At 36.5% G+C, this 21210-nt stretch overlaps 1 protein-coding gene across 12 annotated transcripts in view; it reads left to right on the top strand.

The window, feature by feature from the left end:
- The window catches only part of FRMD5 (FERM domain containing 5), a 392157-nt gene that overhangs the window by 327424 nt on the left and 43523 nt on the right, over positions 1-21210 (top strand). For all 12 annotated transcript variants that reach the window (XM_074289482.1, XM_074289480.1, XM_074289485.1 and 9 more), the window contains 3 exons: positions 945-987; positions 1223-1301; positions 18755-18852. In XM_074289482.1, the coding sequence (XP_074145583.1) occupies positions 945-987; positions 1223-1301; positions 18755-18852 (220 nt within the window). The remainder of the gene's footprint in view (positions 1-944; positions 988-1222; positions 1302-18754; positions 18853-21210) is intronic.

Raw genomic sequence — 21210 nt, 5'->3', positions numbered from 1 at the left:
CCTTGAGGGCTGGTATGGACACACACACACATACACAGGCTTGCCACAAAAACAGGTTAGAACATTGACACATTACTTTTGGAAGGCTGCTGATTTGAGTTTTAATGTGTTCACATTTATAGATAAGCCCAAACATTGAGTTTGTGTGTGTGTGTGTGTGTGTGTGTGTGTGTGTGTGTGTGTGTGTATATACATATATGTGTAGCTGTTGTTTAGTTATTTTTTTGGTCATGTCTAACTCTTTGTGACCCCACCAGGGTTGCTACTCACCAGCTACCTGATCCTGCTTAGTTGTTCAGTCATGGGACTCTTCATGATCAAATTTGGGGGTTTTCTTGATGAAAATACTATTGGAGTGGCTTTCCATTTTCTTCTCCAGCTCATTTTATAAATGAGGAAACTGAGGCAGACTGAGTATCTGAGGCCAAATTTGAACTCAAATCTTTGTGTCTCAAAGTCACTGCATCACCTAGCTGCTGTGAATATAGAAAGAAAGAGAGAGAGACAGAGACAGAGAAAGAAACACAGAGAGAAAGAGACACAGAGAGGGAAAAGGAGAGACAGAGACACAGAGATAGATACATATGCATATATGTATACACACACATGTGTGTGTCTATATATATATATACTCTCTAAATCCACATATAGGGTAATGTGCGTTACTACATATATACACATAGATATGCATATGTACATATAGACATTGTATAAATATATATGTATATATATATACATATTCATATATATAATATGTATTATGTATGGAAAGAAAGAGAGCCATTCTCTTACATAGCTGGTTCCTACTTCCTGTCATCCCTTTATTTCTAAACCTTCATGTCCCAGCCTTTATGATAATTGTTACTCTCTATTTAAAGTGCTCAGAGCAGTTTGTACTTGCCACTCCTCATGACAATTATCTCGTTCTGTCTTCTCCATTTCAGCACTGGTTGGAGTTTACAAAGTCTGTGGTGAAGCAGTTGAGATGTAAGTATTCTTTCTTGTGAAGCTGGCATTGCCATTCATTTGTGAAAGGCAGGCTGGGGTGGTTTCCCTGCACATTCAACACGGACTTAAAGTGTACATCTGTTGTCTGTGTGTAAGCTAGCTCTAAAAGCCTGGATTTTTTTTTCCTAATAGAGTAATGGTTTGTGTATCATGGATAGGGGACACATTCATTTTCTGAGTTGTCATTCCTGATGGTCACCTGCTTTTTTTGCAGCCCAGCCTCCATTCACCATGTGTTTCCGAGTGAAGTTTTACCCTGCAGACCCAGCTGCACTGAGAGAGGAAATAACTAGGTGAGGCTGAATACAAGACTAATTAAACTGGAGTCTATGAACTTTTTAATAAATAGATAGACAGATAAGTGTATTTCATTACAGTTGTTTTGTATATCCTTTGTATTTTATTTTATGCATTTATAAATGTGATCCCATTGACTTCATAGAAGAGATCATAGGTTTCACTGCCAGAGGAGGCTAGGATACAGAAAGGTAAAACCCCTCACATTTGCAGATACCCTCTCTAGGGTCCCTGCTCTTTGAACAACCTGGGCCTGTTCAAAGAAGAAAGGAAAAGGAGGCACTCAGCCAGTTAAGCCCTTCGCCTCTTAAAATCAAGGATTCTTATTTATGCCTAACTTGAGTTCCTCCTTACTTTCATTTCAGTGGAAATGGAATTCATCTAGTTTCTTTCTTCTTGCTTAGTTTAGTGAATGGCTAAGGGGGATAATAATATTTAACCTTAGATTGATTGATAATACTGATACTTGAAGTGGCTGATTGATTAAAAGTGTTTCCTCCTGTGAAAGACATTTGTTTTCTAAAAGTAAAATGAACTCTCGGGCTATCATAATGGGTATACTTATAAAATTCCAATATATAGCCTTGAAAGACAATCTGGGAACTAGTTTATAATTTAAATCTAAGGAAATGAGGAATCTCCATGAAAAACTCTGTGTAATGTGATTATTGTTTCTATAAAAATGAAGAGAAATGTCTGGATTTAAGCACCTATAGGTGAGCAAGTTGAACAAATGACTCCTGGATTCTATCCTGTATTTCTCTTGACTGACTTCTCAGCCTTACAGGGTACCAGCCTACTTAGAGCTCTACCAGGAAAAACTTCAAAATCTAATAATATGGCTTAATTTCTTGGTTGGAAACCCCTGGTTTGTAGATTCCTTATCTTTTCTTGGCTCAGTAGAATTTAAGCTCCTTGAGGACAGACAGGAACTTTGTATGTTAGAGTACCCAGTACATAATAAGTACCTAATAAGTAGGTACTTATTCAAGCCCAGGCTTGAAGTGAAGGAACCATTCATAGAACCTGACTCTCTCAGATTAGCACAAGACCTTTGATCTCCAGCCTGGGCTGCTTCCCCATTCCTTAGAAACCCTCTTCCCAAGGGTTCACTGAATTAATTCCAAACACCTCATTGATTTAGCTCAAAATTTTCAAGTTGATGAGATCCTCCAGCCTGAGCCTCCCTAGTAGTGAAATTATAGGTGTGAGCCTCCATTGCCTAGCATTTCTTAATCTTGATTGAGTTGAGAGATAATGTTGCTGGCTTTACACCAGGTAAAGAAAGTACATTTCATATCAGAATTCTCAGTTTATTCTCAATTGTTTGGGATGAGGGGAGGAACAAAATTGAGAGTGTAGTGACAAGAAGGCATTGAACCAGAATTGATTGCAACCTCTGCACAATGTAGTGTAATCCTTGAGGTTAATGAGGCTAAAAACTCACCACCCTTAGGCCAAACTGTTGATCAATTTTTCTGAACTTCTCTGGGCTGTTTCTCAGATGACATACATACAACCATTCTAGTCACTGGCCCTCCGGTCTTTATAATCTTCCTCAGACCTTCCATAGCTTGTAGTGTCTTAGCATATCTTTCAGGCCCAGGATAATCTTCAGACCAGAACACATCAAAGCAGAAGGCATTTCCTGAGAAAGATAGTTTAAGTTCTAATGATCCACATAGTTGTGGGGTATCTGTGTGGTTCATTGTGATTATATTTATGAGAAACTTTCATAGAGAAAAAATTAGTGGTCTGGCATATTGCCGTAACCTTCCAATGAGTATCCCTGTCTCAAGTTTCTCTTCATCCAGCCTGCTTCATCCAGATCCCTAACCCTCATTACTTCTATCTTGTAGAATCCCTAGCTTCTTTTAAATTACAGTTTAGGCGTCACCTCCAACATGAGATCTTTTCTCATCTCTCCAGTTATTAGCACTCTAACTCTTAAAATTATTTTGTGTAAAGTACACATTTGTATATGTATGTTTTCCATGGATATCACATGGGTCTGTCTAGATATGACTTCCAAGGAAATATGAATAGATTTCTTTAATCTTTTCCACCCTCCCTTCCACAAGATAAACTTTAATTCCTGATAGAAGAGAAAGTATAGCCTATGTATTTTATTTCATGCATTTATAAATGTGATTCCATTGGTTTCATAGAAGAGATCATAGGTTTCACTACCAGAAGAGGTAATCTCTTGCTGCAGATACCTTCTCCAGGGGTCCCTGCTCTTTGAACAACCTGGGCCTGTTCAAAGGAGAAAGGAAAAGGAGGCACTCAGCCAGTTAAGCCCTTCACCTCTTAAAAACCTTTTATTGAAGGACATCACTGATAATGAGATTGCATTGACTCGCCTCTTCTTGGTCAGATCCCACCCAGCCTTGCCAATCTCCTGTTTCTCTTATGGAGAAGGGAGGGTAGAAGAGATTAGAGATATCCTATCTATTCATATCTCCTTGGAAGTCGTATCTCGACTGACCCATGTGGATATCCATAACCTACATGGAAAACATATAATATAGAATGGAAAAGCTCATTATGTTCTATTCAAGCATAAGTGCAGACAGATCCTTTTGTCTAGAAAGTCCAAGGCTAGAAGTGGATTGGTATAGGTGGGGATAGTCTGAGTAGAGATAATTTCTCTATTCAAGGATTACTCTCTGACCCACTGACCACCTATAAACCATAGGGCATCTAAACTGGGACTCATCACTATGATCACCTTTGATCTAAGAGAAATGATCAAATGACCATCCTTTTATTAATAATAACCTACTGGCCTTATTAACAAAGTGATTAAATTACCCAGGGGGGAAAAAAACCCCAATAAAACTGAAATTCTTGGCCAAAGTTTGAGATGTTTCACTTTGGATAGCTAAGAAATGATTCGATAGTTTCATAGCATACATTTTAATTATGGCTTTTGAGGTCATTAGAACTGAACACTGATGTAAATAAAGCTAATTCAATTCAGCAACTATTAAGAACCTTCTTTGTATCTGGAGTGCTTTGAATAAGGACAATGATCTGTGATTTCATTGATATAGGGAACACCCACCTAAGTTAGGAAACTCCCTCTATCAAGGCAGGTTGATACCTTCTCTGTGACTTAAGTGCATTAAAAAATTAAGGGAGTCAGTATTCAGTCAGCAGTCCAGTGCACAGAAATGTAGAAAGCATCATTTCAGCATGGGAAATGACCTCTTCAAGTACACATAAGAAAGAAAGGGGAAAATGAAATTGTAGAATATGGCTGAAATGCCAAAAATATAAAGGAAAGTAGTATAAAGTAAAACTAGAAAGGTAGTTTGAATTTGCTATAAATAGTTTTAAATTGCTGATATGTGTGAGTTAGTTTATTAGAATAATAGAATATCCCAGGAAAAACTTTGGAAATGATAAGTGGGGATGAATGTGGGAGGTGACCTATCTGAATTTGGTGGTACTACTTACCTCCTCATCCTTTCATTTGATCTTTTCATAAAAACAAATTTCAGAAATTCAGACAGATGCTAAGTTTGATGGCCTCAGAATCTAAAATGGAAGGTGATCCAAAACCTATAGGAGGTCTTAAAAAGCAGGATTTGTTCTGGGTTATATCAAATAATACCTTTGAGGAAAAATAGCTAAGTAAAAGGAATCTAGTAAATCCATCTGGTAGAACAAGGAATCCCAATAAACTTTGGATAGAAAACATCATCTGCATCCAGAAAAAGGACTATAGAGATTGAATGTAAATCAACATACCATGTTCACTTCTTTTTTCTGTTTTTTTTTTCTCTTTTTCCCTTTTGTTCTGATTTTTCTCTCCCAACATGATTCATCAAGAAATATGTATTTTAAAAGTTAATAAACATGTATTTAATAAATATGTAAAATTAAATTAAAAAAAACAGGGAACCCTTCAGTAAGATCAAATTTTGAAATTATTTATGCAAAAGATGGAATCAATTAGTCAAAAAGTATTTATTAAGCACCAACTATGTACTAAGGATTGTGCTAGGTGCTATAAGCTATATAGGTGCTATAATTACAAAGGAATGAAGCAATCCCTACTAAAAAAAAAAAAAAAAAAAAAAAAAGCTTATATTCTGAAAGATCTGCAATCAAAGCAAAATATGAATTTGTGGAACAATTCTATAAGAATAGGGTTAAAGGCCAGAATGATGAGGTGCTTGCAAAATAAAAATGCTAAAATCAAAAAAGGGCATTTAAAGTGTATTCAGGACAAAAAGATGAAAAAGAAAGACTTGCCCTGTTGCTTTGAGGGAGAAAGGACATCTCCATTTTCTATTTTTATTCCCATCTATTCTTCTCTTAGCACTGTAGTGAGAGAACTAGACCTCAAGTGAGGAAGACCTGAGTTCAAATTCAGCCTAAGACATTTGCTAGCTTTGCAGTTATGCAAATAATTTAACCTCTCCCTTAGTTTTCCCCTTTATAAAATAGAAATAATATAGTATCTATCTCCCTAGGATTTTACGAGAATAAAATGAAGTAATATTTGTAATGTACTTTACAAACTTTAAGATGCTATATAAATGCATGTTATTATGAAGGGAAAGAATCTTTAAACTGGTATGGTTAGAATAAGCATAATTAAAGGTAATTTTGAAGTTCAAGATAGATTAGGAGAGAACCCCATTTCAAGTGCCCTTTAATTAAAATAATCTATAGATTTTATTGTTGACCTGTCTTTTCTAAACTGAGGATGATGAAAAACATGGTGGAAGACGAGATAAGCTATCCCAATTTTCAAAAAAGAAGGAGGAAGTTATATTACAGAAACCATAGATCGATTAGCTTAATACTGACTCTTAGCAAATTTCTAAAACAGATTAATAAGAAGAATGACTTTTGAGTACCCAGAAGGGGTAATCACTAAGAGTCATCATGGATTCATTAAGAACAAATCATGCCAGATTAACTTTATTGGGATTTTTAAAATAGAGGTATCAGACTGGTAGATCAGAAAAATTGTATAGACATAATAGATAGACAAAATAGATTTCAGGAAAGCTTTTAAGAAATTCTCTCATAAAGAAAAAAAAAGAAATTCTCTCATGAAATGAAGATGGAGAAAGTTTGGATGGATAATGAGACAGTCCGTTAGAGGCAAGTAGGTGGTGCAGAAGACAGAGTGCTGGTCCTAGAACAGAAAGAACTCAGTTCAAATGCAGCCTCAGATATTTATTATCTGTATTATCCTAGATGAATCATTTACTTTTTGTCTACCTCAGTTTCCTTCTCTGTAAAAATGGAGGAAATGATAGTACTTATCTCTCATGGGTATGCCGATAAAATGAGATAATTGTAAAGTATTTTGTAAACCTTAAAGTGCTATACAAATATTATTATCATTGTTATTATAATTAAGCTTTGAAACCTTCTAGAAAACAGGGATTTCCTTTGTTTCTCTTCCAGTGTGTAGCACAATACATTCTAAGTGTTTAATAAATGTTTTTGTAGACTATATCTCTTTGTCACCTATAGTTAGTTGTGAAGGAAAGTCTATGATAAACTGCTATCTAAATGTGAGTGATTAATATTATTATTATTATTGTCTTTATAGACCAGGTGGGATATTAGCCAGATGATAGGTAGATTGTTACTGGTTGAACTACCATAACCCAAGCAAAAGTCTTTGTCAACTGACAATGAACTACTTCCACTCAGTCAACCAAATAGAATTCAAGGTAGATGTCCAAGTACAAGGCTTTTTTGTTTACTGTTTAATAAGTTAGTTATGTCTGACTCTTTGTGACCCCATTTCTTGACAGATATACTGGCGTGCTTTGCCATTTTCCTCTCCAACTCATTTTACAGATGAGAAAACTGAGGCAAACAGAATTAAATGACTTGTCCAGGATCACATACTTAGTAAGTGTCTGAGGCCAGATTTAAACAGATCCTTCTGACTTCAGAGCTGATACTCTAGCCACTGTACCACCTAGCTGCTCAAGTACAAGACTAAACAATTATAACAATAATAAATAATATGTATATAGCACTCACAACAACCATAAGGATTACTATCCCCATTTTACAGATAAGGAAACTGAGGTAAAGGTGAAATGATTTGCCCAGTCATACAACTATTAAGTGTCTGAAGTAGAATTTATGTCTTCCTATCCATTGCACCTTGGAAAACTGTTTATCGTCAAATTGAAATCAGGCTTCCAGTGTTATGCTGCAGAATTTTGTCCTTGGTCCTGCCTTGCCCCATATTTTAATTGATTATTTGGATGAAGACCTTTGTAAAAGACACAAAATGGGGAAAGATAGCTAATATATGGAATGACAAAATCAAGATCTTGTCAGGTAACAGTAATAGGTTTAAGTTAAACAAGAGGAAATTTAATAGGAATGACTTTAGTCTTATAATCAAATTAAAAATAACTGCAACAATATAAGATAAAGAAGATGTAGCTTGCTAGCAGCTTATATGAAAAAGAGGAATTTTAGATGACTACAAGCTCTAAATCTTGGAATGTATTTATGATAATAACAATAATAAGAGCTAGCATTTATATAGCTTTTTAAGGTTTAGAAAATACTTTAAATCCATTGTTTCACTTAGTGAATAAAAGAATAGTATGCTGCATATATTGTATTTAATTTATACTCTAACATATTTAACATGTATTGGTCAACCTGCCATCTGTGGCGGGGGAAGGAGGGGAAAAATTGGAACAAATGGTTTGGCAATTGTCAATGTTGTAAAATTACCCATGCAAATTCTGGTAAGTAAAAACTATTAGATATGGAAAAAAAAAGGATAGTATGCTGAACAGTAATAATAATAACAGCTCACATTTACAGGTACTCTTCAGTTTACAAAAGTGCTTTCAGTATAATTATCCTGTGAAATAAGAAGTGGAAATTATTATCCCTATTTTTGTTGTTGTTCAGTAGTTTCAATTGTGTTCAGCTCATCAAGATACTCTTTAGGGGTTTTTTGGCAAAGATGCCAGAGAAGTTGCCATTTCCTTTTCTAACTCTTTTTAGTAATGAGGAAACCGAGAGAAGCAAGATTAAATGACTTGGTCACAAGTCACACAGCTAGTAAGTGTCTGAGGTCACATTTGAACTCAGGAAGATGAGTTTTCCTGACTCTAGGCCCTGCACTGTATCCACTGAGGTACCTTAACTGTCCTATTTTACTAATTAGAAAATTGGAACTCACTGGAAATTGGGGTTGGATGACCATTTGTTAAGATTGCTATAGAGGGCATTCCTACATGGAATGAAAGATTGAACTAGCTAACCTTAAAAACCTAATTTCAGCAAGAAAATTCTATTATTTTACAAAAATATTTCCAGATTGTGACATTTTAGCCTAAAAAAGAAAAAAAGTACTTGCTTCTCCCCGTGCCTAGAAAGAACAACTTCCGATGAAATTGAAATTATATCTACTCATATGAAAGAGTGTTCCAAATCACTACTGATCAGAGAAATGCAAATTAAGACAACTCTGAGATACACACTACACATCTGTCAGATTGGCTAAGATGACAGGAACAAATAATGATGAATGTTGGGAGGGGATGTGGGAAAACTGGGACACTGATTCATTGTTGGTGGAGTTGTGAAAGAATCCAGCCATTCTGGAGAGCAATTTGGAACTATGCCCAAAAGTTATCAAACTGTGCATACCCTTTGACCCAGCAGTACTACTACTGGGCTTATATCCCAAAGAAATACTAAAGAAGGGAAAGAGACCTGTGTGTGCCAAAATGTTTGTGGCAGCTCTTTTTGTAGTGGCTAGAAACTGGAAGATGAATGGATGTCCATCAATTGGAGAATGGTTGGGTAAATTATGGTATATGAAGGTTATGGAATACTATTGCTCTGTAAGAAATGACCAGCAGGAGGATTACAGAGAGGCCTGGAGAGACTTACATCAACTGATGCTGAGTGAAATGAGCAGAACCAGAAGATCGCTGTACACTTCAATGCTGTATGAAGAGGTATTCTGATGGAAGTGGATATCTTCAACATAAAGAAGATCCAACTCCCTTCCAGCTGATCAATGATGGACAGAAATAACTACACCCAGAGAAGGAACACTGGGAAGTGAATGTAAACTGTTAGCACTACTGTCTATCTACCCAGGTTACTTATACCTTCGGAATCTAATACTTAATGTGCAACAAGAAAATGGTATTTACACATATATATTGTATCTAGATTATACTGTAACACATGTAAAATCTATGGGATTGCCTGTCATCTAGGGGAGGGAATAGAGGGAAGGAGGGGATAATTTGGAAAAATGAATACAAGGGATAATGTTTTTTTAAAATTACCCATGCATATATACTGTCAAAAAAAATTATAAATTAAAAAAAAAAAAAAAAAGAACAACTTCATCATGGGAATCTAGCTGGTACAATGGATAGAGTACTAGAGCCAGAGTCAGGAAGAATCAAGTTCAAATTCAGCCTCAGACAATAAATAGCTGAGTGACCCTGAGCAAATGACTTCACATGCACCTCTGTTTTCTTAGCTGCAAAATGGGGCTAATAATCCTCCCACCCAGGTGCTGTTATAAGTGCTATATAAATATTAATTAGCATTATTATTAATTTTTATTGTTTAGTCTTGCCACCCTGTTAGGCTTCCATGGCATGGACCTTTAGACAGTTTAGGTGAGATTATAGATGCCCACTTCAAAATAAAGCAAAGTTTATTTGGTCGTTTTATTTTGCATCTACTTGGGCACAAGGAAAGTTGCTTAACTCTATCACAGATATAAGGAGACTCTAAATGTGGAATATTGCATGGACTGTCAAATGGGTTTGATATCTAAAGTGATTTTGCTTAACTGCTGTTGTTTCCCTTTCTCTTTTAATCTTGGTTACTAGAAATGGCTTCCTGTAGAGGGGTAGAGAGGGATCTATCCAGAAATGGATGTGATGTACAAACAAAGGCATCAATATAAATAAGTTTTTAAAAGAAACTTACTGAAATGCCAGACCACATTTAACAGATTCTAAAGCAGGGGTTCTCAAACTACGGCCCGTGAGCCAGATGTGGCCCGCTGAGGATGTTTATGTGGCCCACCAGGTTATGGCAAATGAGCTGAAGGGAGGAGACAGAGTGTGAGTTTTTGTTTTTACTATAGTCCATCCCTTCAACAGTCTGAGGGACAATGAACAGACCCCTATTAAAAAAGTTTGAGGACCACTGTTCTAAAGGTTTGATCCAATCTTTTTGTTTGCCATTTCTTCCTTCTTCTGCTCCATCATTCCCTAAAATGTTGCAAATAAATAACCAGAAAGCTTGTCAGAGTGGTAGGAATGCTGTAGGAAGCTACTGGTAAAGCTGAGTCAACAGAAAGCCTCTCTTACAGTAAGCAGAAAAACAGCCGATTTCTCTTCTCCCCACATTCTGTCCCTCTAAGATCCCTCCAGAACAACCATAGAAACAAACACAATGTTACTGCCTGTTCCTTGCAAAATATAGTTCAATAGTTCCCCCAGGGAAGCCAAGGGAATGGGGAGCTCCTTCTAGCTACTGTTTCTTACAATGGAGATGTTCCACTAATGGAGAGAACTTTGTGGATTTATTAATATTTGTTTTTAGTTTTAGCGAAAACATCCATATCATGAGCTAACATAAGTTGGGAAGGGAGGTGGTCCACTCTGCAAGCCATTCTGCTAGGGACACAGATGAAGTGAGGTAGAACATATAGTTCTGCACTTTAAGGAGTTTAAAAGTGGAGGAAACATCTACATGCAAATACAGCTGCCAATATAAGTCAGGCATCAGGTGTTCCACCCACCGTGAATTGTGATCCCATAAGGGGTTACAACTGAATTGTAAAATTATGATTTATTATCAGTAAATGTTTGATTTGTATACCTATTTTATCTACCTATATACCCAAGGTCACTTAAAAATTTCTCAGATAGGAGTCTTGATTGGAGAAAGTTTAAGAAGCTCTGCTGTAGGCAGTAAGTGCCTTGGAATTCAAATGAAAGAGAGCTCTCTATGCTATTTTCATCAGAGAAGGCTTCATAGAAAATAATTGATCTTGGGCTGGACTTTTAATAAAGGACTCAATAAATATTGACTGATTGATTAATGGAGAAAAAAATCTTAACTAGTAAGCAGAAACTACCAATCACATTAATAAGGATTAGCCTCAAGATGCCTTTTATCTTTTCTCCCTTATGTGATATTTATCCATTAAAAAAAAAAAGGCATTTGGGGGGTATGGAGTGGTGGTGGCAATCAGGTTGACTTGCCCAAGATTATGTAGCTAGTAAGTGTCAAATGCCTGAGGCTGGATTTTTAACTTTGGTCCTCCTGATTACAGGATCATAATGCACTATACCACCTAGCTTTCCGTAAGGCATTTCTTTTCCAAGAATTTGCTACATAGAATCTTTTTTTCATAATAACTTTTTATTTTTCAAAATACATGCAAAGATAGTTTCTAACATTCGCCTTTGCAAAATCTTGTGTTCCATATTTTTCTCCCTCCCTTCCCTCCTCCTCTCTACCCTAGACAGTAAGTAATGAAATGTAGATTAAACATGTGCAATTCTTATTTCCTCTTTTGTCATGCTGCACAAGAAAAATCAGATCAAAAGGGAAAAAAGAGAAAGGGAAAAAAAAAAAAGTGATCTAACAACCATCAAAAGAGTGAAAATACTATGTTGTGATCCATATTTAGTCCCCATAATCCTCTTTCTGGATGCAGGTGGGTCTTTCTATTCACAAGTCTATTGGAATTGCCTTGAATCACCTCATTGTTGAAAAGAGCCACATCCATCACAATTGATCATCATATAATCATCTTGTTGCTGTATACAATGTCCTCTTGATTCTACTCACTTCACTTAGCATCAGTTCATGTAAGTCACCTCAGATCTTTTTGAAATCATCTGCTGATTTCTTGTAGAAAAATAATATTTCATAATATTCATATACCATATCTTATTCAGCCATTCCCCAAATGATGGGCATCCACTCATTTTCCAATTCCTTGCCACTACAAAAAGGCCTGCCACAAACATTTTTGCACATGTGGGTTCTTTTCCTATTTTATGCTCTATAACATCTTAAAGAAGTTAGGAAGAAACCCTTCAACAGGTAAATGACCAAAACAGTTAATCAGTCATCCCCATTTAGTGCCTACTATGTACCAGGCAGGTAGTAAGTTCTTGGGATACAAAGGCAAAAAATCCCTTCTCTCAAGGAGCTTATATTCTATAGAAGAAACAATATATATATAAGTTATATTAAGATTGAGAACACAGAAGGATGATATATAAATACATGTACATTTACAAATACATATATGCATACATCTATACACATATATTTGTATGTATAGACATGTACATACACATAATAAAATTCAAGTTAGGGATTTTTTTTAGGAAGGGAAATATCAGCTAGGGAATTGAGAAAGCCTTTTTGTGGCAGAAACTAACTGATATAGTAGACAGATTGACGGTATAGTGAAGAGAACCAAAGACTCAGGAAAATTTGATTTCAGATATTGCTTCAGACACTTATTAGCTATGAGGTTATTGATCCTCCCAGCCTCTATTTTCTTTTCTGTAAAATAGGGTTAATAATAGTACTTAATTAACACAGTTGCTGTAAGGATCAAATGAGAGGACATTCATAACTTGATCCCTTTCCACTTTTCTGTTTTCTTACACCTTACATCCTCTCTGTCTATTCTGTGATCTGGTGATACTAATTAGCCTCTTTGCTGTTTCTTAAACTCCATCTTCCCCTCTAAAAATTTTCCCTGGATGTTCCTCAAACCTGGAACTCTGTGCTTTACCTCCCGACTTAGTTGGGTTCCCTCAAGTCTCATCTAAATGTATCTGGTTTGTTCATAGTTGTTTGCATGCCGTCTCTCTGATGCGACTGTGAGCTCCTTCAGGGCAGGCACGGGATGTTTGAGGTTTGTCTCGTGTTAGGTTTGGACCTTTTTTGTGTACTTAGTGTCTGACACATAGTGGGTGCTTAACGAATGTTATTTGACTGACTGATATATGTGTGTTGTTCTTTAATAGTTTTTCAGTTGTGTCTGACTTTTCCTGACCCCATCTGGGATTTTCTTGGCAAAGATAGTAAAGTAGTATATAGCAGCCTGTAAACACATAAATGCTATGTATCATTACTGTAATGCAGCAGATGCCACTTGAACTGTTATTTTAAGAAATCTAAGTATTTATTGAGGCAGGGGTGAGAAAGGGAACACATTCCAGACATGGGCCAGCCTGTAAAAAGGCACAAAGTGGAAAGTTTAGAATAAATACTGTATGAACAGGTGTCCCACTTGTCTGGTCGAGACGAGAGAGAGAGAGAGAGAGAGAGAGAGAGAGAGAGAGAGAGAGTGTGTGTGTGTGTGTGTGTGTGTGTGTGTGTGTGTGTGTGTAGGATGGTAATGTATAATAAGTTTGGAAAAGTAGTCAGAAGTCAGATAATTATGGGATCTAGGTACAAACCAGAGTAATTTGTATTTGATCCTAAAGGGAATGACACAGTCAGAGCTGTTCTGTAAGAATATCCCTTTGGCAACCAGGTCCATTAGAAATTAAAGAAGAGAGAGTCTAGTGAAAGATGGATCTGGTTTTAATTCTTGGTGCCTATCCTTCTCTTCTCTATTGACCCAAACCTTAGGGCTAACAAGTTATTTCTTCTCCTTTCAAGTCCCTGATGAAAGTCACTGAAAGAAAAGTGGGTACCAGCTTTACTCAACGTCTCCGCTACCCCACAGCTTGGCTGTTGAACCAATATAGCTGTCAATGTGATCTCTGGGGACATTAAGGTTGAATGCCCATTCTCTGCCTCCATCATTACCTAATAGACTTGTAAAACTTAATTGAGATGGGATAAAGTGGGGGGGGGGGAATAAAGAACTGCTTTTTATTTTAGCACTTGGACTCTTCCCAGGTGATAAATTTAGTTGCCGAGTCCTGATTAATCTCTCTTTTTTTCCATTTTTAAAGTAATAAATAGAATTTCCCTATCTGAACCATAGAAAATAGATAATAGAGAAAAAGGCGCCAAATTTAACTCTCTCAGTGACTATAAGTAAAGAAAAGGGGCAGGTAGTTGAGGCACAGTGTTTAGAGTGCCAGTCCTGGAATCAAGCCCACAAGCCTGATATCGAGTTCAAGTTTGGCCTTAGACCCTTACTAGCTATGTGACCCTGAACAAGACCCTGTTTGCATCAGTTTACTCATCTATAAAAGGAGCTGAAGAGGGAAATGACAAATCATTCTGGTACCTTTGCTAAGAAAAACCCAAAGGGAGTCAAAAAGAGCTAGACACAGCTGAAAATGTTTTAAAAAAAAAAAAAAAGCAGCAAAAAGGTATTTGAAAGAGGTATAGAACAAGGGAGGTGGGGCACATATCAAGGATGTTCCACTCTCCTCAGATTCTGAATGAGTATTCAGAAACAAAGTTAAGAAGACAAAAATCAAAGGCTCTATTAAAGGGAAAAGAGGTAAAAGGTCCACTAACTTTTAGTACCCTAAGTAACCTGAAGAACAGTTTTAGATCTCCTTTGTTAAAGGGAGTTTCCTTGGAACTTCCTTACACCAGTAAAATCAGATACAAACAAAAAATATTTCTATCACTTAACACAGTTTATTGCACATAATAGGTATTTAATGTTTGAATTAAGTAAAGAAAAAACTGGTAGGCCAAAGCTCTGCATTGGCATCTAACTACTTTGGAAAATTATCTTGTATTCAAAAATACAATTTTTCCTTCCCTGGCTTGCTCATCCCATACTCAGTCTGAGCTAATACTGTGTAGGGCTTGATTCATATTCCCATAAGTTTGGAGCTAAATTAGCTTTAAAACAAAAACTGAAAAGGATACAAAAGCTTTCTGAAGCCAAAAAAAAAAACAGACAAAATCAGAATCCATTTCATAAGAAATGTTGCTTGTCTGGACTCTGTGACCTTCTTGTTTCTTTATGAAGATCACCTTTTTGAAGTTTTGTTTGAAAATCTGTAAAATTAATCAGTCTATCAATAAACATTTGTTAAGTACTTACTATATGCCAGGTAATGTGCTAAATGTTGAGTATGTAAATAAAAAATCACAAAACAGTTCCTGTCCTCAAGGAGCTTACAATCTAAAAGGGGAAAATGTACATAAAAGGAAGCTAAAAAGCAAGGGAGAAGGGAAGGCACCCAAAGAAATGATGGGAAAATCAGAGAAGTCCCAATGCCAGGTGAAAAACAAGGAGATAATACTTATGACTATTTACTTCATAGTCTTATTATAGAGAAGGCATACTACAAAATATATAGTCCTATAAAAAAACATAAATTCTTAATACCAAATTATAACTTGGACCATTTAAGGGCTTTTCCTTGATAATATCTGACTAATTTAGTTTCTCTCCCTAGTATGAGACTTTTTTTTTTCCTATGTGAATGAGCACATTAGATAAAGGGCTAGGAGTCTAAAGTCCTAGGCCATGGGCTTGATTCTGCCAATAGCTAGCTTTGTGACCTTAAGAAAGTCACTTAAATCTCTGTGGGCAAGATATATGGTTTTCAGCCATCCCACTTCTGTCACTAACTAGATATGTGATCTTGGACAAGTTCCTTAAAATCGGTAGGTTTCCATTTGCTCATTTGTAAAATGAAGCTGGTCTTTGATAATCTCTGAGATCTTTTCCAGCTCCAGCATTCTTGTTTTTGTGAGTGAGCTTCAGAGCTGACTCACTATTACTAGTTTGTACAGTGCAAACTAATGTTGGCAGTCCTGAGCCAGTACTTAGGAATCATAGCTCCAGATTTATTTCCTTTTCTCCTGTCCAGTCTTTCTGTAGGGTCAACTGGACTAGCTTTTGGGGTTAGAGGGGGTTGGAGGAGATAGCATGCCAGTATCTCTTCTAGTTATAAGTTACAGGGAATATTAGGGGACCAATGAACTGTTCTTACTAGGAATTGCAAGCAGTACGACCTAAGCTCAAATCCAGCCTCAAACGCTGACCTCAAAAAATAAATATGAAGTTGAAGATTGAATTCTTTGTTCCTTAAGATGTCATCAGTAGAATTGTGCAAAATGGCAGCCCCAATTTTTTTTCTTAATTCAAGCTGATGAAATCCAAAGAATGTTTATCAGGTCCTGTTCCTCTCCCAGGGACCTACTGACTTTTCTTGTGTCCTGACACTTAAATCTAAGATCTAGGATCCAGAAGGGTGGCTTTGTGCTCATTAGGAGAGCAAGGGGCACATAAACCTGCAGTTGCAGTCAGTAAAGATTTTGATGAGCCCATTTTAAATGGCTATCTTTCTATGTCGGTGGTTTAGGTTTCTTCCCCATGAGCCTGTGAAATTTTAAATAGGATCTTAGATCTAAAATTGAAAGAGACTTTAGAAGTCCTCTAATCTAATCCCTTCATTTCTAATTCCTTCATTTTACAGGTGAGGGGACTGAAGCCTAGGAAGGTTAAATAACCTGCCTGATGTCATGTTGTTGTTACTGTTCAGTTCTTTCAGTCATGTCCAATCATTGTGACCCCATTTGGGGTTTTCATGGCAAAGATATTGGAATGACCCCAGAGAAAGAAATCTCTAGGGCCAGATAGATTTACAAGTGAATTTTTTTTTAATTTTAATTTTATTTTATAATTATAACATTTTTTGACAGTACATATGCATGGGTAATTTTTTACAACATTATCCCTTGCACTTACTTCTATTCAGATTTTTTCCCTTCCTCCCCCAACCCCCTCCCCCAGATGGCAAGCAGTCTTATATATGTTAAATATATTACAGTATATTCTAGATACAATATATGTGTGTAGAACCGAATTTTTTGTTGCACAGGAAGAATTGAATTCAGAAGGTAAAAATAACAGTTTACACTCATTTCCCAGTGTTCCTTTACAAGTGAATTTTTAAAAACAGTTAATTCCAATACTATAAAAACTTTTTGGAGAAATGGGGAAAGAAGGAGTTCTACAAAATTCCTTTTATGACACAGATACTGTGCGGATATCTAAACTGGGAAGGGCCAAAACAGAGGAAAAGTATAGATCGATTTCCCTAATGAACATTGATGTAAAAATCTTAAATAAAATATTAGCAAAGAGATTACAGCAACTTATCACCAGGATAATATACTATGACCAAGTAGGATTTATACCAAGAATACAGGGCTGGTTTAATATCAGGAAAACTATCATCATAATTGACCATATCAATAACCAACTAACAGAAATCATATGATTATCTCAATAGATGCAGAAAAAAACATTTAACAACACATAACACCTATTTCTACTAAAAGATATTGGAGTGAAGCTAGATGGTGCAGTGAATAGAGCACCAGCCTTGAATAAAGGAGGACCTGAGTTCAAATGCAGCCTCAGACATTTAACACTTTCTGGCTGTGTGACCCTGGGAAAGTCACTTAACCCTAATTACCTAGGAGGGGAAGAAGAAGCTTGCCATTTCTTTCTCTAGTAGATCATGTTGTCAGCTAATCAGAGGTTAAATGACTTGCCCAAAGTCATACAGGTAGGAAATATTTGAGGCTGGATTTGAACTCAGGTCTTTCTGACTCCACACTCAGTGCTCTACCTATCAAGCCACCAGCTACCTCTGTCATATAGATATAAAAATGTCAGGACTTAGATTTGTCAAAGATTTCCAACCTCCTTCCCAATGAACCACTGTTTCTTGGAACTTACAGTATCCAGTGACAGTTCCTAAGTCTGGAGATCCATTATACCTGACATGGTAGCTTCCCCCTGAGGTATAATGTCTCGTCTCTGTAGTTGAACTGATGTTACCTATGTGTTTCTGGTTAACTGTCAAGTTTCCTTTGGTTCTCCTCCTGTCAAGCTCTATGCAAACCCTTTTGAGTGTTTCCATGTGGACAAAGGTGTGTTCCTCTTCCATGGGTAAATGTCCTGAAGCTTATATGTAGTTTTTAGAGGACTTATAGTCAATCAGGTCTGAAATCCTTTTAGAGGTGGCTTATCCCTGACTCTCACCTTCCTAAGTCTTCATAAGCAACATAATTTACAGCTTGAAAGGAAAGAGAAACCTGAAAGTATCCCTCTCCAAGGGCCGTTTTCCTTTCTCAGCGCCAGATTGGCTGAGATCCCTGTGGTCCAGACCAAACGGGGAATTAGTTGCTATACATTGGAAAAGCAATATCTTTTTTGAGTACTCTGCTACAGAGAGGGACTGACAGGTTGTCTTACATTAATCCATAAGTCAGATCAGGGCCAAGTACATGAAACAGACTCCATGAGACGGCAGATGTGCTTGGGGTTTTGTGTGTGTGAGGGGGGTGAGATGTTTTAAGTTTTCACTTAAGTGAAGAGAAAGTATTCTGACAGAGATTTTGGTTGTCTTGAATTATACATTTTATGTCTTTAAAACAATCAAAGAAATCCTTTATAGCTCATTTTTCATTTCCTCTCCAGGTATTTAGTCTTTCTACAGATCAAAAGAGATCTCTACCATGGCCGCCTCCTCTGTAAGACATCGGATGCTGCTTTGCTGGCAGCCTATATACTTCAAGGTAATGCTTTTTGACAGGATAAATTTGCTTTTCATGCTAAGTACTGATTATATTATTTCAGTTACAATAGATTACTGCTTCATGAATACAGATGGAGTTTAGCCCAAAACAGGATCCATTATGGAGGCCATCTCAGAAAGCAAACTTGACCACAAGTCCTACTCCCATCAATCTCATTAGGTTTTTTTTCCGCTTCTCTTTTAGGAACTTGGCCTTCTGCCTTTAGATCATAATATTATAAAATAACCTAGGAAGCCATCTAAGTTCTGAGAGGTTATGACTTGCTTATGGTCATACAGCTAGTAAGTGACAGAATTGGGATTCAAACCCAGATCTTCTCCCTCCAGATCCAGCACCCTTTCTGTTTGCCAGTACCTACCTGAAACAATGAAGTTATTAAACCACCAGAGAATTAATTGATCCGAACTACTCTTCCCTGCTCTCTAGTCCCTTCCTGTGAAATTTAGGATAGCACAGAATCCAGTATCCACTTAGAGGGACCTATTCCCTTCAAAGATGAAAATATTATTTGGTGAAAAGCATCTTTCACAACCTGAAAACCAATACTTAGGGATGCATACAGAGATTTCTGAAATTAACTTTTCTGGAGAATGTTGGATCCAAACTTTTTGTTTCATTTTTCATTTCTTCTATTTGACTCAGAGTTTCCAGGATGAACACTCAGAAAAATAGAACTTTTCTCTCTCAGATTTCTCTCAGATGTTAGACCTGAACAAATCTTCCAAAATTTCCCTTATACCAATCACTGAAGTCTTATCATTAAAGTTTTCATTAGAAAAACTGTTTTTTAAATTAATGGATGATTTGAAAATTTTAGACTCTCAGAAACTGCTTCCTGCAATGATTCTGGACGACTCGACTCACAAGAGACTGCCTCTCTGGCATGCAACTAAAAAGATATAGATCACAGACAGAAAGAGCAATCCTGTCCAATAATCTTGATTTCCTAGGAAATACTGAGGGCTAATTGGGCCTCTGTTAAGAATCCCCTAGGGAAATTTCTCAGACCATGATATCATCAGACAGGCTGCTTGCTCATATTCCCTGTGTACCCAAAGCTCTATCTTAAATTTTGAGAAAGAGAGCCTACTCTAACCTAGATGTTATTTTTAAATGTTTTATTTATATTACATATGATATAGTATTTTTATATTCATTTTTAAATATTCCTCTGGTAAAGAAAGTCACTCATATTCAATATTGATGCTTTCTCCATTTAGCATTTGAAAATTAAGCATAAACAATGAATCTAATAATTCATGATTGCATTGAAGTTTCAGCCCTAAAAGAATTATCCTAGGGGCAGCTAGGTGACGCAGTGGATAGAGCACCAGCCTTGAATTCAGGAGGACCGGAGTTCAAATTTGATCTTAGACACTTAACACGTCCTAGCTGTGTGACCCTGGGCAAGTCACTTAACCCCAGCCTCGGGGGGGAAAAAATTATCCTAAAGAGGGATTTCCTTTGCTAATAGCCATAATTTCATCAAAAATGAATATGCAGTGAAAATACAAGAATCAAACCCAGAAATTTGGGTTCTATTTGGCTGGGGGAAAAAAAAGGACAAATTTGCTTTATTTTCTACTACTTTCTGGTGTAATTCTGAGCTTTTTCTTCCCAGATGACAGGGACCTAGAAGTAAATGGCCTTCAAAATCATCGAATTTCAAGGCTAGACAGGACCTTGGAGGAGTAGCTAATCTAACTGATATTTAAAAAAAAAAAAAAAAAAAAAGTAAATGTACATTTACATACCTAACAAATCATCATTTACTCAAAGTCTTCAAATAAGGGGAAACCTTACTAAAGAAGCCTGTTCTACTTTTGCATAACTCTTAATTGTTTTTCTCAATATCAAATAAATTTGCCTCTTTGTAAGTTCCTCATGTTGCTCCTATTCCTGCCCTTAGTGGTTAAGAAGAACAATTTTAATGATAGCTTTTTGTATACTTGAATATTTTTCCCCCTCCATGACTTAACATCTTCAATAAAAATATTACTTATTTATTTCACTTAGCTTCATATGGCATGATTTCAAGCCCCTTAAAGCCCCTTTCTAATTCACTGTTCTTACTTTCTCGGTGAGCATTCAGACATTCCTTTAAACTCTACTTCCCACACAGTAGGTACTCAACAAGGGTTCATTTGATTTTATTTGACTTAAACCAACATTTAGGTTCCGGGGTTGAGTTTCAGCTCATTTATTAACTTACTATGTTGCTTTGGATCTCAAAATAGAGTCTTGTCTTTGCTGGCAGTTCACTTAACAGGCTTTAGAGTGAAAATTCTGCACTGCTAATGAAAGGCGACAGGCCAACACCTTTGGTTCTCCCTTCTT

Source organism: Sminthopsis crassicaudata, chromosome 2 (genome assembly GCF_048593235.1).
Source record: "Sminthopsis crassicaudata isolate SCR6 chromosome 2, ASM4859323v1, whole genome shotgun sequence".
NCBI lineage: Eukaryota > Metazoa > Chordata > Mammalia > Dasyuromorphia > Dasyuridae > Sminthopsis > Sminthopsis crassicaudata.
The sequence above is the reverse complement of the archived record's forward strand: the minus strand, read 5'-3'. Positions and strand labels throughout refer to the sequence as shown.